The 14,938-nt window shown below is 46.9% G+C and overlaps 1 protein-coding gene across 3 annotated transcripts in view; it reads right to left on the reverse strand.

Annotated features, from left to right (window-relative positions):
• The window catches only part of SPECC1L (sperm antigen with calponin homology and coiled-coil domains 1 like), a 55,308-nt gene that overhangs the window by 26,116 nt on the left and 14,254 nt on the right, over positions 1-14,938 (reverse strand). For 2 of the 3 annotated variants that reach the window (XM_036307405.1, XM_036307406.1), the window contains 5 exons: positions 11,098-11,251; positions 8,140-9,773; positions 6,183-6,390; positions 1,738-1,811; positions 219-394 (listed from right to left, as the gene is read on the reverse strand). In XM_036307405.1, coding sequence (XP_036163298.1) covers positions 219-394; positions 1,738-1,811; positions 6,183-6,390; positions 8,140-9,773; positions 11,098-11,251 — 2,246 coding nt within the window. Of the gene's footprint in view, positions 1-218; positions 395-1,737; positions 1,812-6,182; positions 6,391-8,139; positions 9,774-10,852; positions 11,038-11,097; positions 11,252-14,938 lie in introns of those variants that run through there. The other variant, XM_036307407.1, reaches the window with a different exon arrangement.

Genomic DNA, 14,938 nt, shown 5'->3' on the forward strand with positions numbered 1-14,938 from the left:
TCCAGAGATGTGATTATGGACACTGGCAATTCTGAAAGATCCCTGTAGACTGCACTATGCCACAGGTGTCCTAAAATGAGGCCAGGAAAGCTGCGTAACTTCTACTAGCTCCACGCTCAGTCATCCCAGTGTCAAACCCCAAGTTCTCTCCACAGCACCGCACCACAGAACTGGGATGTGCTGAAACATACGGACACAACTGGGTTCTCAAAACATACTTGCGGGACTTGATTTCTTCCAGTTCTTTTGTGAGCTTCTCATTTTTTTCCTGAGCCTCATGTAACCGGCGCTTCAGGTCACCGATCTCCTCTTGGGCTTCAGACTTAATGTCGTTGGCAATGACCACCGCAGTCTGAAGATCAGCCTGAAACTGCCGCCATTCCGCAGATTCTTCCTATATTAAAAAACTGAATTTTTATTTCCAAAAGAGAGCAATAAAAACTTATTTAAAACAATAAAATGTGTTTATGATTAGGTTGCTGTAATGCACTGTCCTAAATGATGATAAACTTCTTTTAAATCTCAGAGAATTGATATTACCTATCGCTAGCAGGTAATGTGATTATTATGACTGAACTTCTTAACGAGGAAAACATTTTCTAGCTATCTGTCCACTGAGGCATCAAACATTCAAAAAGTGCTCAATAAATATTAGTGATGGTAAAGTCAAGCCTTCCTTACTCATTCAAGTTTCAAAGCAAGTCTTATGAAAATAAACATATCATCCAAAATGTATAGCGCTTTACCTCTGAACAGCTCAAGAAGGTAGATAAATGGTGTGTGAACCATGCTGAAGTCATACAGTGAGACACTATAAATACCCTGACATCAAAAACTAACAGGGAAAAAAAAATCAAAAGTAAAGGAAAAGGAAGAGGAAGCCAGAAGAAAAACACTGAACCTAATCTAGGCAGACACAACCTTAGAGACAAAGAGAGGAGCTAAGGAACTGTACAGTCCACCGCTTCCCACAGCCACGGGGGATGCGGGGGTGGCTGGGGGAGCCTCCCCGGGGCATCGCCTCCACCACAGCTTTAGCTGCCCACACCCAGCCCAGCGCCTGCCACCCCAAAGCAATGTCCTGCCCCGGGAGGGCAGCGGAGCAACCGTGGCACCAGCCAGACTATGACGTCAGCTCCTCCACCCTCGGCAGCAGAGGGCACTGCTGCTGGCAAGCTGACCAGACCCATGGCAGGCTGGAACAGCTTGGTGTAGGGTGCTTTCCAATCAACAGCTAATCCCCTTTCTTTCCAAAAGATAACACTTGCTTCTTAAACCCATCTTTTTATAGAAATATTTTTATTGATTTCAGAGAGGAAGGGAGAGGGAAAGAGATAGAAACATCAATGATGATGAGAGAATCATGAATCGGCTGCCTCCTGCACGCCCCACACTGGGGATGGAGCCCCCAAACCGGGCCTGTGCTCTAATTGGGAATCGAACCGTGACCTCCTGGTTCATAGGTCGACGCTCCATCACTGAGTCACACCGGCCGGGCTAAATCCATCTTTCTAAAATTACCACTAATGAGTTACTAGTACATTCTTCTCCCCAGAATCTAGTACCAGTCTCAATTTTAAATAATGGCATTAGCTTTCTGCTCCAAGCCTAGTGGGGTCAACATTATAACTGTATCTGAAGCTTATCGTGACCGTGACCATGGTCAGTAACCACCCCGTGCTTAACGTCCAGAAGACTCTGCTTTCTAATCAGACAACCCATGAGGACTTAGCCTACCCGGAGCCTCCTGTGCAGCGTCTTGATTTCTCTTTCCATGTCGTGCTTTTGGTCCTGGAGTTTTTTAACCGTATCTGAAATGATCACAAAAGTTTAAATATTTATTCTTCGAGTTGCATTCAAAAGGAATAATAGAAAGGGAGGAGGTCATTAAATATGGCATTCAGAAACAGGCCTGCTGCCCACAGCCCTTTCATTTTAATACACAGCTTTAAAGAAAAAAGAAACGTTCACTCCAAGGATGAAACAGCATTACTTTCTAAAGAAAATGTCAACTTTAAATCACAATTTCTGGAGTACTTCCTTCCTCAATGCCTTAATTCTGAAACAATAAGTTTAGTAAAATCAATTGTTAGAAGCATGCATATTATTGGCTCACAAACAATCAAAACAACACTGACTGCTATTACAATGTGAACTTTTAATCACAAGGGTTATTAATGTAAAGTATTTATGCAAGCATAACGTACTTCATACACTGGGATAAATGGCAGAAAAGTGGTGAATTAATACAATTTTTACAAACTTAATTATATAATACCATGGGGAGCTGCTGCCATTAATTCTAGGAGTCTTTTTACAAAATGAAAAATATATTTATAAAGTAAATGAATACTTCTTGCATAATATGAATTTTCTTCAAACCATTTCACTCACTGTACACATTTAGTGAGCGCTAATAGGCAAGTGCCATACTCGATAGAGTGGGATGCGAGATGAAGGCACAGCCAAGGCCAGAATCCTCCAGAGCCAGAAATGTCTGGGGAGTCACATTCTATTGAGAGTTCTGCTCCAAAACCCATGCTGAAGGGGAAAGGCCTTAGGGGGCTGCCCTGCTGGTGACCGCTGCTTAATCAGTTCCATTCATTTCTTTTGTCCTTATCCTTTTCTCTTTGTCCTTATTCTCTTTCTCCACATTAATGGCCACAAAATGCACATAATCACGCCTAAAAAGATTATCCTTCCACACCCAGCACTACAGCCTATCATTGTCATGTCTGATTCCTTTTAAATAGAAGCGAAGCTGGCAGCCAATGGACACACTTAGGAAGAATAAAGCGCACTAAGGGTCTCTAGGGAATTTGAGCTAAAGTTACAAATCATAACTGTATTTTCACTTTGCAACAAAGAATTAAAAATGACAACAGGCCCGACCAGTGTGGCTCAATGGATTGAGCATCATCGCATGTACCAAGAGGTCACGGGGGCAGGCAGGAAGCAGCCAATAGATGTTTCTCTCATAAATGCTTCTCTCTCTCTCCCTCTCCTTCCCTCCCTCTAAAAGATCAATGAGAACATATTACCAACAACAAAAACGACAACAGGCTTTTCCTCCTCAGAATCAAAGGAGTCTGTGCTTAAGTTTTTGTCTTGAAAACCAGTTGAGCCCATTCATGATCACGTGAAAGGACAGCCTATGTCTTCAATACTGGAGCCTCTAAACCAGAGGTTCTCAACCTGTGGGTCGCGACCCCTTTGGGGGTCTAACGATCCTTTCACAGGGGTCGTTCGAAAATACATCCTGCATATCAGATATTTACATCACGATTCAAAACAGTAGCAAAATGACAGTTATGAAATAGCAACGAAAATAATTTTATGGTTGGGGGTCACCACAACATGAGGAACTGTATGAAAGGGTCGCGCGGCATTAGGAAGGTTGAGAACCACTGATCTAAATGCAGTTTCCTTCGCTGTCTTCCTAGTGAGAGGGACACTGCCATCTACTGTCTTCAACTCAAAAGCAACATTAAACTCTATTACCAAAGGACAGAAGTGCTACTATGATCTCATTTTTAAATTACCTATAACTCAATTTTACAATCCTATTTCTTTTTAGAAATCAGGTAAATTGCTATTCTCATTGTTATTAGACCAATTTTGCTCTGAACAATTGTGGGCACTGTCCTGCCCCCTTAATAGCAGGGCTCATCATCCTTTCAACACCAAGACAAACCAAGAACCACAACCAGGCCTCCACGCTGGCGCCAGCGACAGGCCCGTCATTCCTGCAGGTGCTACTAGACAGCGACCATTGGCTCGGGATCAACCACGGACCCAGGGGTGTAACATGATGAAAGTTCACAAGCAAACTTCCGTGCCCCCCAAATCCAAGAAACCTCAGGGTACTCACAGCCAGTGCTCAGTCACTCTCCTATCTGGGCGAGCTGCGCCAATGGATAGCAGGTGCGATTTGGGAAGAAGGGAAAGAACAAGGGTGGCCAGTTACATTACCGCGCCTCGGGGGCAGGGGAGGCAGGCAGGCAGGGCATCTGGCCAGTGGGTCACAGCTTTATCCCCAAAGCCAGAATTCCTCATGTGCACAGAGGACACAGGCGAGCTTCAAATGAACAATTGACTACTTTTATTTTTCAATATTTATTTTACTCATTTTTATTTTTCTGGAAAAAAAGTGGATATAACTTTCCCCCCCTTGATTCTAAAAGTAATACGTGTTCACAATAAAATCTTAAAAGCAGAAAAGGGTAACAAAAATAGATTACCCATAATTAGATTTGGTATATATCCTTTCAGACTTCCTATGAGTTTATACTTTAAAAAAAAATGGGATTATACCATTATACTGCTTTAAAAGCCTTTCTACTTAGCAGGCGAGGGACACCTTTATCAATACATACAGATCTGTAGCACCATTTTGACGGCTGTGTTAGTATTCCATGGACTGGATATGTCATGATTTGTCTTAGCAACTTCCTATAAACGAAGTTAGAATGGTTCTAAGTTTTGTTATACACACCATGAGTGCCTTTACACAATTGTTTACCTGAAGATACATTTCTAGAAGTGGAGAAGTGATGAAGGACCATTTGAGACTGTTTAATAGCAGTTGCATGTTAAGTGTCATAAGGTCTACAACTTATTATCAACTGGTTCAGTTAAACGCACACACACACAAAATATTGCAAAGTATTAAATTAAAATTAAATTGTCAAATCTCAGTAGTTGGTGCTAACTATATCATTCTTGCAGTATTTCTGAACTTTTGAACTTTTCATTTCAAAAAAATGGGAAGAGAAACTACATAGTTAAATAATTTATTCAGAATTTTCTTTAATTAAAATCCATATAATGTTAATGTAATTTTATTTTGGCAATGATTTATAAAGTTTTGGCACAGGAATCCCTATCATTTAACCTTTTCCAGTGATTACCACAAGGTGTCACTCTTTCCACATTCAAATCAAAAGTCTTACGCGGGAAATCTGAGAATCAAACCAGCAAACTTTCGGTGCACGTGGTGGTGATGATGCCCAACCACTGAGCCACACCAGCCAGGGTTCTATCCCTAATTTTTTCCCAAACCCTTTAAGGATATACATCATGGTCCCTTACTCCTAAATATTTAGTGTGTGGTTCCCAAGAATAGGGACATTCGTTTGTAAGACACAGTACAGTTATCAAGTTCATAAATGTATACTGATATGTGTATCTAATCTACCATCCACATTCCAATTTTGTCATAATATCCATTACATCATTTCCCCCTATAGCACTGGACCCAGTCTAGGCAGTCTCCTTAGCCTCCTTCACTCTAGAACTTTTCCATCACTCTGTTTTCTATGACACTGGCGTATTTTAGGAATTCAGCACCACCCACTCCTGCTCTTAGTAACACACGCCTCACTTTTTTGTCTAATGTTTCTCTATGATTAACTGAAGTTATGCCTCAGCCAGAGTACAGCCTCGCTGATGTGTCTGATCTCTCTGTGCCCCGGTCACTGACATGACCACCCTGTTAAAACGTAGCCCAATTTTTCCACTGCATAATTTCTGTTGCTTCTTTTTCCTCACTTGCAACGTAATCAACAGTCTGGGAAGATTTTAAGATCATGAAAATTCTGGTTCATCACACTTTCTCACAGGAATCTTTGTACTATTTTTGCGACTTTTTATAAATCTGACATAACTGCAAAATAGTTCTTAAAAAGTTTTATTTTTAAAAAGCAACTTAAAATCTGAGTCTCAATTCCACCAGATTATAGAATCTCCATGGGAGGGAGGAAAATCAGACAAATAAACCTGCGATTTAGGCATAAGATTATGAAGGATCAATACTTTTTGTCACAGTATACCTGCAATCATTAGAAATAGATACTAAATGGCTTTTCCTAAGATCTAGAAAATAATAACCCCATTAGCTTGTTGCTTAAATAATTTTCCATAATTAAGCACAGTTTTAATGTAATGTTCCACTTAACAGTTCTTCAGAACAAAACAGGGCAGCCTGAAAACTACCAGCTAACGTGTGGGCTAGACTTGACCACGTGCATATTTCTGCTACCGCTGTGCCGCTGCGCCACTGCGACTGCCTTCGCAGCACTGCTGTCAGAATGACTACTGGTTACTCTGTTACTGGCTGTAAACTATTCCCACATGTTAAAGGGGCAGGACGAAAAGGATCGACATGTCCCCGCGTCACTTACTCTCTAAATCAGAAATAATGAGGTTGTCATGAAGTTTCACGGCTCGATGCTGCTCGACTTCGTCTTCAAGTTCAAAAATGGTTTCTTTCATGTCGCTCCTTTCTGTCTCTTTTTCTTCTAGCTCTGATCTTAATTTTTCCAATGTCATGTTCAAATCTTCTATTTGCTTTTTGGCTTCTTCTTGGAAGGCTCTGTATTCATCTTCTACCTGTACGAAATCGGAGGTGCAGATTAGAAAAGTTAAGAGTTGTTTTACGATACATTCTGGAACTGAGGTGTACACAGTTTCAAAGGGAAGCGAAGTGCGAGTTGCTCTGCATGAACTAAAATGACCTGCATAAGAAATGACTGGTTAAAAGTATGAAGCAGCCTTCTACAACAGAACTTCATGTAATATACTTAGAATACTGTCACGACATCACTGACTGAAAGTATGTTGGCAATTTAACTAGACTGAATTTAACTATGTTGAATTTAAGTATGTTGAATTTCACTAGATTATGTAGGAGGAAATTCTGGAAATTTTCCCTCCTCCAAAGTTTGGGCTGAAGGCATGCATTCGATTAATGGTTAACATGTTCTCCCACAGAAACTGTCCCATTTGTGGTAGTTTCAGTATCAAATTAATAATGAGAAACAAAAAATAATCCCCAAATACTGTCACACCTAAATTGTATCACTAAAAAAAATTAGGGTCTAAATTATGCAAATTTTGGCCAAAGACATACTAATGTTTCTTCTTTAAAAATCATTGCACTAAAATAGGAAACGCAGCGTGAGGTAAATTAGATAAACTCATTCAAACAGACTGTATACCAGCCATCAGGCGGGCAGAGAGCCAGGGCCAGAGTGCCAGCACCCTGGGGCGCAGCCCTGAGTCCTCATAACTGAGCCGCACGTAAGACAAGGGACCTGCACTATGACCTCAAAGGTCCCCCCGCAACAAACCACAGGCCTCTGGGAAAGGAGCCTCACACTCCAGAACATTTTTTAACTCACAACAGACTCTACCTGAAAACCTAAAACCACAACAGATGAGCAGTGGCAGACGCCACCTGGAATCCTGGCTCTCCATCCTTCTTATGCCAGAATACGTCACAGATGTAGATGGGAAATTGCCTGGCATGCTGCCCTGGGTGTACCAGAACCACGGACAAATTCTGGTGTTAGCTGAACTCCAGCCCCAGGCAGAAAAACGGTAACGAAATGCAAGTGAGTGGAAGTGACATTATTATAAGAATACTCTTCGCCCTGGCCGGTTTGGCTCAGTGGATAGAGAGTCGACCTGCGAACTGAAAGGTCCCAGGTTCGATTCGGGTCAAGGGCACATGCCTGGGTTGTGGGCTCGATCCCCAGTTGGGGACTTGCAGGAGGCAGCCAATCCATGATTCTCTCATCGTGGATGTTTCTATCTCTCTCTCCCTCTTCCTCCCTCTCTGAAATCAATAAAAATATATTTTTAAATAAAGAATACTTTTCATTCTACCCCAATAAAAGAAAACCATCCTCAAACTTTAAGCATAGCAGCTGAAAATAAAGCTAATGAGCCCTGGCTAGCGTGCTAGGTGGTTAGCGCGTTGACCCATGCACTGAAAGGTCAAGGGTTTGAGTGCCGGTCAAGGGCATGTACCTGGGTTGCAGGTTCAATCCCGGCCCCAGTTGGGGCAGGTGTGCAGGAGGCAACCACTCGATGTATCGCTTTCACACTGATTTTCGCCCCACCACCTCCCTCCCTCCCTCCCTCCCTCCCTCCCTCCCTCCCTCCCTCCCTTCCTCCCTTCCTCCCTTCCACACTCTCTCAAAAGTCAATGGGAAAAAGTATCCTCGGGTGAGGAGGAACAGACAAAGCAGCTAATGACCCCACGCAGCGATGCTGGCTCTCAGCGGGCATGGGCATGGGCATGGGCATGCGCAGCTGCAGGAGGCTGCTGCTAACACTGAGCTACTGAGGCAGTACCTTGGCAATGGCGTCCTGCAAGCGATTGGCATCATTCCGGGTGTGAGCCAGGTCCTCCTGCAGGCTGCTCGCCAAGGCCTCCGCTTTCTCCTTGTCCAGCCGGACGCTCTCCAGCAGGTCCTGGATGTCTGACTTGTCCCCCGAGTTGTGGATGGAGTACAGCTCCGCCACTTTCTGCTTCTCGTTCTCCAGCTGGGCCTTCAGGCGGTTCACCTCGATCTGGTCACTGGCCACGGTGGCCTTGTACTCCTCCAGCGTGGCCGCCAAGGCCGCCTTCCCCTTCTGCTCAGACTCCACGATCCGCTCCATGTGGTGGTTGCGCTCCTTGAGCGCCCCTATCATTTCCTGAGCCTCCTTGTTGTCTTGTTCCGCCATCTTCAAAGTGTTACTTAAATGCTGCTGGACCCCCAGGAGCTGCTCCCGCTCAAAGCGGGCGTTCTCCGCCAGGTCCATGTACCGCTGCTCCAGCTCCATGTAGCGGCCGCTCTTGACGTCTTCGTCGATGACGTAGGAGATGTGGTGCTCGTCGAGGAGGGAGCGGAAGTACTCGATCTGCCGGCTGAAGTGCTCCAGCTTGTCGCTCTGCTGACAGAGAGACTCCATCAGAATGACCTTCTCCTCGCCCAGCCTCTCGTTCTCGCTGTTGAGCTCCTGGGTGATCTGCTGCAGGTCGGCCAGCTCCTGCAGCGTGGCCTGCAGCTCCTCGCTCGTGCTGTGCTGGTTCTCCTCCATCTGGTGGATCCGCTCCGTGAGGCACGCGACGGACACCTCGCTGGCGTTGCCGCTGCTGCCCTTCCGGGAGCGCTCGGTGCTCGGCACGCCCTCCGACTCCGAGGACGAGGGCGCGTCCAGGGCGTCGTCGCTCGAGGTGAGCGGCTGGTACACCTCGCTGGACTCGCTGTCCAGGTTGTCCATGGAGTTGCTGTGCTGATGGTCCATGAGGGTGTTCTCGTCCTGACTCAGAAGGTCCTCCACGGAGCCCGGGGCAGAGCCTTCCACCGAGGAGGTCAGCGTCCCCCCGCCGTCGCTCTGGTTCCCGGGGGCGATTTCTGGGCTCAGGGACTGGTAGCCGAACAGCTTTTCCGAGTTGTCCAGCCTCTGCTCGAGGGAGAAGCCCAGGGCGTTCAGCCTGTCCTTCAACATCCTGTTCTCGTTCTTGAGCTGGTTGAGCTCCTCGCGGATGGCGGTGTTCTGCTCCTGCAGCTGCAGCAGCGTGGACTCCACGTCGGTGGGCTGGTGGGCCAGCATGGCCGCCTTCTCCTCGCACTTCTCCTCCCCCGCGGCCTGGTCCTCGTTCATGCCCAGCTGAGCGCGCATGTCGCGGAGCTCGCTTCTCAAATGGAAGATCTCCGCGTCCTTGGTGGTCGCCAGCGAGAGGAGGTCTTTCACCTTGGCCTCCAGGGCGGCTTTGTCACTGATCTGATTGTCCGACTTGGACTTGCTCATGCGGACGTCACATTCCGCCGCCGTGCGACTGCGGGAGCGCTTGGGCAGGGCCGCGTCGCTGGCTCCCTGGCCCGCGGAAGGCAGCTTCTTGCTCGGGTTGACCCGGGGGCGCTCACGCAACCTCTCTCTCGTGGAGCCGGATTCCTTACTCCCTGTGGATGTGCTACGCTTGGTTGAAGAAGTTGTGCCTACATGTTTAAGACAAAGAATTTAAGGCAAAAATATCAGCGATAAAAAGGCACACAGTTTACTTATGCCCCGGGTCTAATGAGATGAAATCTAGGCATCTACACGTTGATTTCAGAGAGAGGAAGGGAGAGGGAAGGAGAGACAGAAATACCAATGATGAGAGAGAATAATCGATCAGCTGCCTCCTCCCACAAACACTTAAGAAGTCAATTAGCATTTTTTTTTTGCTGTGAAAAATACTCTCTAGACCTAATCAATGAGTATTTTTAAAGCACCATTAGTCCTGTCTGTGGCAGGCACCAGGCCACAGAGGTAATAAGGAACAAAAGAGCTACGTGCTGCAGGACGATGGGCAGGTCTCAGGAGCATGGAGGGAAGGGAACGGTGGCGGCCACAGGGCAGGCAGGAGCGAGCATGGCGCATTAAAAGTAGAGTGAGGCCACACAGGTGACAAAAGCAGCAGGGGAGGTTTCTATAGAGACCTGACTGCCCAGGGGAGTTCAGGAGTCGCAGAGGTCAGCCAATGCCCCTGGGCAGGGAAGAGACACAGGAGAGAGCCCTGCTGGGGAAACTCACCTAGACGATGCTGAGTGGAGCATGTGAAGGAAGGGAGAGCGGGGAAGGGGGAACGTGAGAGGCAGAGCAGGGAGAGGAAGGAAGCCCTACACTCAGGGAGTAAGGTCGGGATCTCTGTAAAAACACAGACGGGATCATAAATCAGCAACAGATTCAAAGGCACAAGTAACAGAATGGGGAGGAACCCCACAAAGGGAGGCCGAAGAGGAAAAGGACTGCTGTAACACTGTCCCCCAATACTCATTCCCTGCCCCACTCTGTAAGTCAGACCATCACCCTTCTGCACTAAACCAGAGAGCAGGCTGGGAGAGAAAAGGTCTGCGCACGAGGAGAGCCAGAGAGCGGGAGCCAGCACTGAGCATGTCCCAAAGGAAAGGCGGGAGAGAAGCAAGAGGAAAGGGACAGACAGAGGAAGAGAAGCTTCCCCCGGGGCTGCTGTGACAAGGGAGCAGGAGAGGAATCTGAGTGGGTGGACACGGCACTGCAAGGCCCATCAGTTCACCTGTGCAGATGCCTGAACTTCTCCATTAGCCGGAACCCCTAATGCCTACCCGCCTCGGCACACAGGCGGCTGGGCTCGGCACACAGGCGGCTGGGCTCGGCACACAGGCGGCTGGGCTCGGCACACAGGCGGCTGGGCTCGGCACACAGGCGGCTGGGCTCGGCACACAGGCGGCTGGGCTCGGCACACAGGCGGCTGGGCTCGGCACACAGGCGGCTGGGCTCTGAGCCGAGCGCCGCGCCTACCTGTGTTCATCTTGGATTTGTTCTCCACGGTGGTCGCGGCGGGGGCCGAGGCTGAAGGCGCTGTGGAAGGGCAGGTGCTTTTCTTCCCTTTGACACCATTCGTCACGGCCACCCCTCCAGCCATTCCAGCTAAAAGGTCATCACTGCTCTTGGTCTGCAAGCAACACACGATCAAAGTAAGCTGACAAGATGAAGCAAGATTAAATGACATTTTCAGACTAAATGAAGTTCTTGCCTTATACTGAGCTCACGAGTTCTACAAAGGCTTTCTAACAGTCAGCAAGCGGCTGATCGTACTGTGCAACAGAAGCAGAGTTTCTCAACTGGCTTCTAAACAATCACACTTCTCTCTAAAATAAAGAAATCGTATATGGGCCCTGACCGGTTTGGCTCAGTGGATAGAGCGTCGGCCTGCGGACTGAATAGTCCCAGGTTCAATTCCGGTCAAGGGCATGTACCTTGGTTGTGGGCACATCCCTGGTGGGGACTGTGCAGGAGGCAGCTGATGGAGGTTTCTCTCTCATCGATGTTTCTAACTCTCTATCCCGCTCCCTTCCTCTCTGTAAAAAAAATCAATAAAATATTTTTTAAAAAGCCGAAGCCGGTTTGGCTCAGTGGATGGAGCGTCGGCCTGCGGACTGAGGGGTCCCAGGTTCGATTCCGGTCGGGGGCATGTGCCTGGGTTGCGGGCGCATCCCCAGTGGGGAGTGTGCGGGAGGCAGCTGGTCGATGTTTCTCTCTCATCGATGTTTCTGACTCTCTATCTCTCTCTCCTTTCCTCTCTGTAAAAACTCAATAAAATATATAAAAAAAAAAAAAATATTTTTTTAAAAAAAGAAATCATGTATGTAGTCGCATATGTAAACTTGTGTATGTTATGAAAGCCCACTGTGCGCCCACAGGTGCCGCTTCATGAGGGATGAGGGAAAGTGAAGACATCCTCCCAGGCCCCTTTCATCTAGGACATGACTTAGGAACAAAGATCATTGGGCGATACCACATGGGCATCTCAGGAAAGTTCTATAATGCACAGGAAGTACCATCCTGCAATTTCTAGAGAGAAATATCAGTGAGAATCAGAAATAATCTGCATGCTCTAAAATGATTCAACAATGAATTCAATACCTAAAAAAAGCATTCTGAAATTTTTTCTTACCTTATCAAATGTTTAGTAGTCTAATTTAAGCCAAAACTGAAAGATTTTTTTAGAGGCCTGGATAATATGTAAATAAAAACTAGATACTTTATGGTTAGAGTGAGGGTTAGTCAGTCTAAATGATCATACTACTTGAGAAAGACCATTGTAGCATTCATGTATATTTTATAAAGATGAATGAAAGAGTATGAGCTTTCAGAAAACCCCCCACAAGCACTCTGAAATCTGCTTTCCTTCTCCCGGAAATGAGGAGAACACACCATTGTTCTTGTTTCCTCAATAAAGAAAACAAAAAGTTCGGGGCAACTAAGGTGAAGGCACCAGTCAGTCAACTGATTGATGTGGTTTTCTATCTGGAACCATGCTTCCCCTTAGAGCATCATAATTCATTCATTTCTACAAATTAAAATGGCTCATCAGTCAAACAATTTCTAACGTCTCCTCCAATTCTACATGCCAGTGACTCCAGATGGAATAGATTCTGTTCTCATCATTCAATTATGAAAACTATTCATAGTAGTGCCATTCGGTAGGTCAATCTGTCTTACTAAAGAGGCAGAAAAAGGATTAATGTTTTAAATGCATTAAACAGAAACTAGATTTGGTGTTTAGGGTTGTCATATTATGAAAAATCTAGGCTATATAATAAGGGAGGTGGGGTGCATGAATCATTAAGGATTGTTCATATTCTTTAAGGTTAGTTCTGTTGCCCTGGCTGGCTTGGCTCAGTGGATAGAGTGTCGGCCTTTGGACTGAAACGTCTCAGGTTCGATTCCAGTCAAGGGCACATGCCTGGATTGCGGGCTCAATCCCCAGTGTGGGGCGTGCAGGAGGCAGCAGATCCATGATTCTCTCTCATCATCGATGTTTCTCTCTCTCCCTCTCCCCTCCTCTCTGAAATCAATAAAAATATATTTAAAAAAGACTAGTTCTGTTAATAAAACTGGTCACTGATTGGAGGGTGGACATACAATACAGTGTACAGATGACAGGCTATAGAATTGTGCACCGTGAAACCTGTATAACTTTGTTAATCTGTTACCCAAATCACTGTTAACTCATCTTACACTAAAAAGATGTGATCACCAATAATCATCAAGAGTCATCAGTTATTTAGATAGGTTCTAACGGAAGTAACTGCAGCTTAATTCCCAAATATCAACCTTTAGAAACAAGTATTCCCACCAGTACAGTGAGTATCTTACTTCTCCCAGGATGAACATGCGCTCCGAGCACTGTGTGAAACCTGAGAGGTGTAGGCATGTAGGACACCATCTCTACATGGAAAACCAGCTTTCTACTGGCTGTGACAAGGAATTACGTATCCCACACCCCACGACAGATGCCACAGCTGCTGGACAAATTCCCCAAAACTCACTGGCAATAGCAGCAGTGCTTCATTTTATTATTTGCAAAAGCTGCAATCAGCAGTGAGACGCTCTGGGCCAAAGAGTCCTTTCCTGCACCACTCAGGTGGGTCTGGCCCAAACGATATTCGAAAAATAGGTGTTAATTCCGACTCACTCACACCCGACAGACACAATAATGTGGATGTCCACATGAGAGAATGAGTAGGTATGCGTGTTTAAACCCTTACAAGCCAAATGCTTCATTCATTTGGTTAATCACCAATGCTCCATCAGTTACAGGAGTTCAAGTTGTGGGGTGGTAGCTACATGCTAGGGAACCACGTGAAATCTGAAAACTTAGAAACATAAGACAACACTGAAGTTTGTGGGTCTCCAAGTCTTTTTAGTGTTTTTTTTTAACTTTTCTGTTCATTGTCAGTTTTCTTCTTTACTTCAATTTCTACTCGACTTTTTCCTCCTCTCCGAAGTAAAAGCAATTGCTCCAGTCTAGGTGAGGCGCCCCAAATAGCTTCATCTCCTTTATGACCCTCCCCACTGCTCACACACAGAACTCACACAAACCAGCCCCCACAGCAGGGCCGCGGATCGGGACAGCTGGCATGTGCTGGCACACAGCAGGCACACGGTTCTGCTGTACAGTGAAAAGCACTCACTGTTCAAGACCGAGCTACTTGCAACTCGGATCCCAGCCTCAGATCTGCCCCGCCTGCCCCGCGCACACTCCACTGCGAACCTCAGAGACGCTGCTGCCACTGATACGGAGGCAGCGAAGGCAGCGGGCAAACCCAAAGCCGGGGTTTCAACCTGTTCTTCCAGTCACGTAAGTCACAGGTCACACGGGCGCTCCACGCCGAAGGCAGCCCCACAAACCAAGTAACCAGTTAGGCCAGGAAACGCCAGCATCTCCCACAAAGGAAAGCATTCATTCCTGGTGCTGGTTCAGACTAACGGACGCAGGGCAGCTCACCGGGCGGCAGCAAGGAGAGGGCCTGGGGTATGGCCTAGCCCTGGGGTAAGGCTGGGCTTGGTGTCCAGCCTGGTGGAGACGACCAGCATCCCTGCTGGCTCCTTCCACCACAAGGAAGCCCCTCGCCAGCTGTTCCTGGAGGTGCTTCTAATAATAACCAGAGCCGGCTCGGACAACAGGCTTCCAGGACCGTGTTCCAGGCAGGGCGGGGCTCCTCCCGTCAGGCTGGGAGACTCTCCAGGTTTCCTCCACCGAGTCAAAGCCCAGACCCCACCCACACCCCTCCAACAAACAGGCAAAGAACGGAAAGTGACGTCCGGGCGGGGAGAGGCTGAAGACGCGACGTGG

The sequence above is a fragment of the Myotis myotis genome, unplaced genomic scaffold, assembly GCF_014108235.1.
Source record: "Myotis myotis isolate mMyoMyo1 unplaced genomic scaffold, mMyoMyo1.p scaffold_m19_p_47, whole genome shotgun sequence".
NCBI classification, from domain to species: Eukaryota; Metazoa; Chordata; class Mammalia; order Chiroptera; family Vespertilionidae; genus Myotis; species Myotis myotis.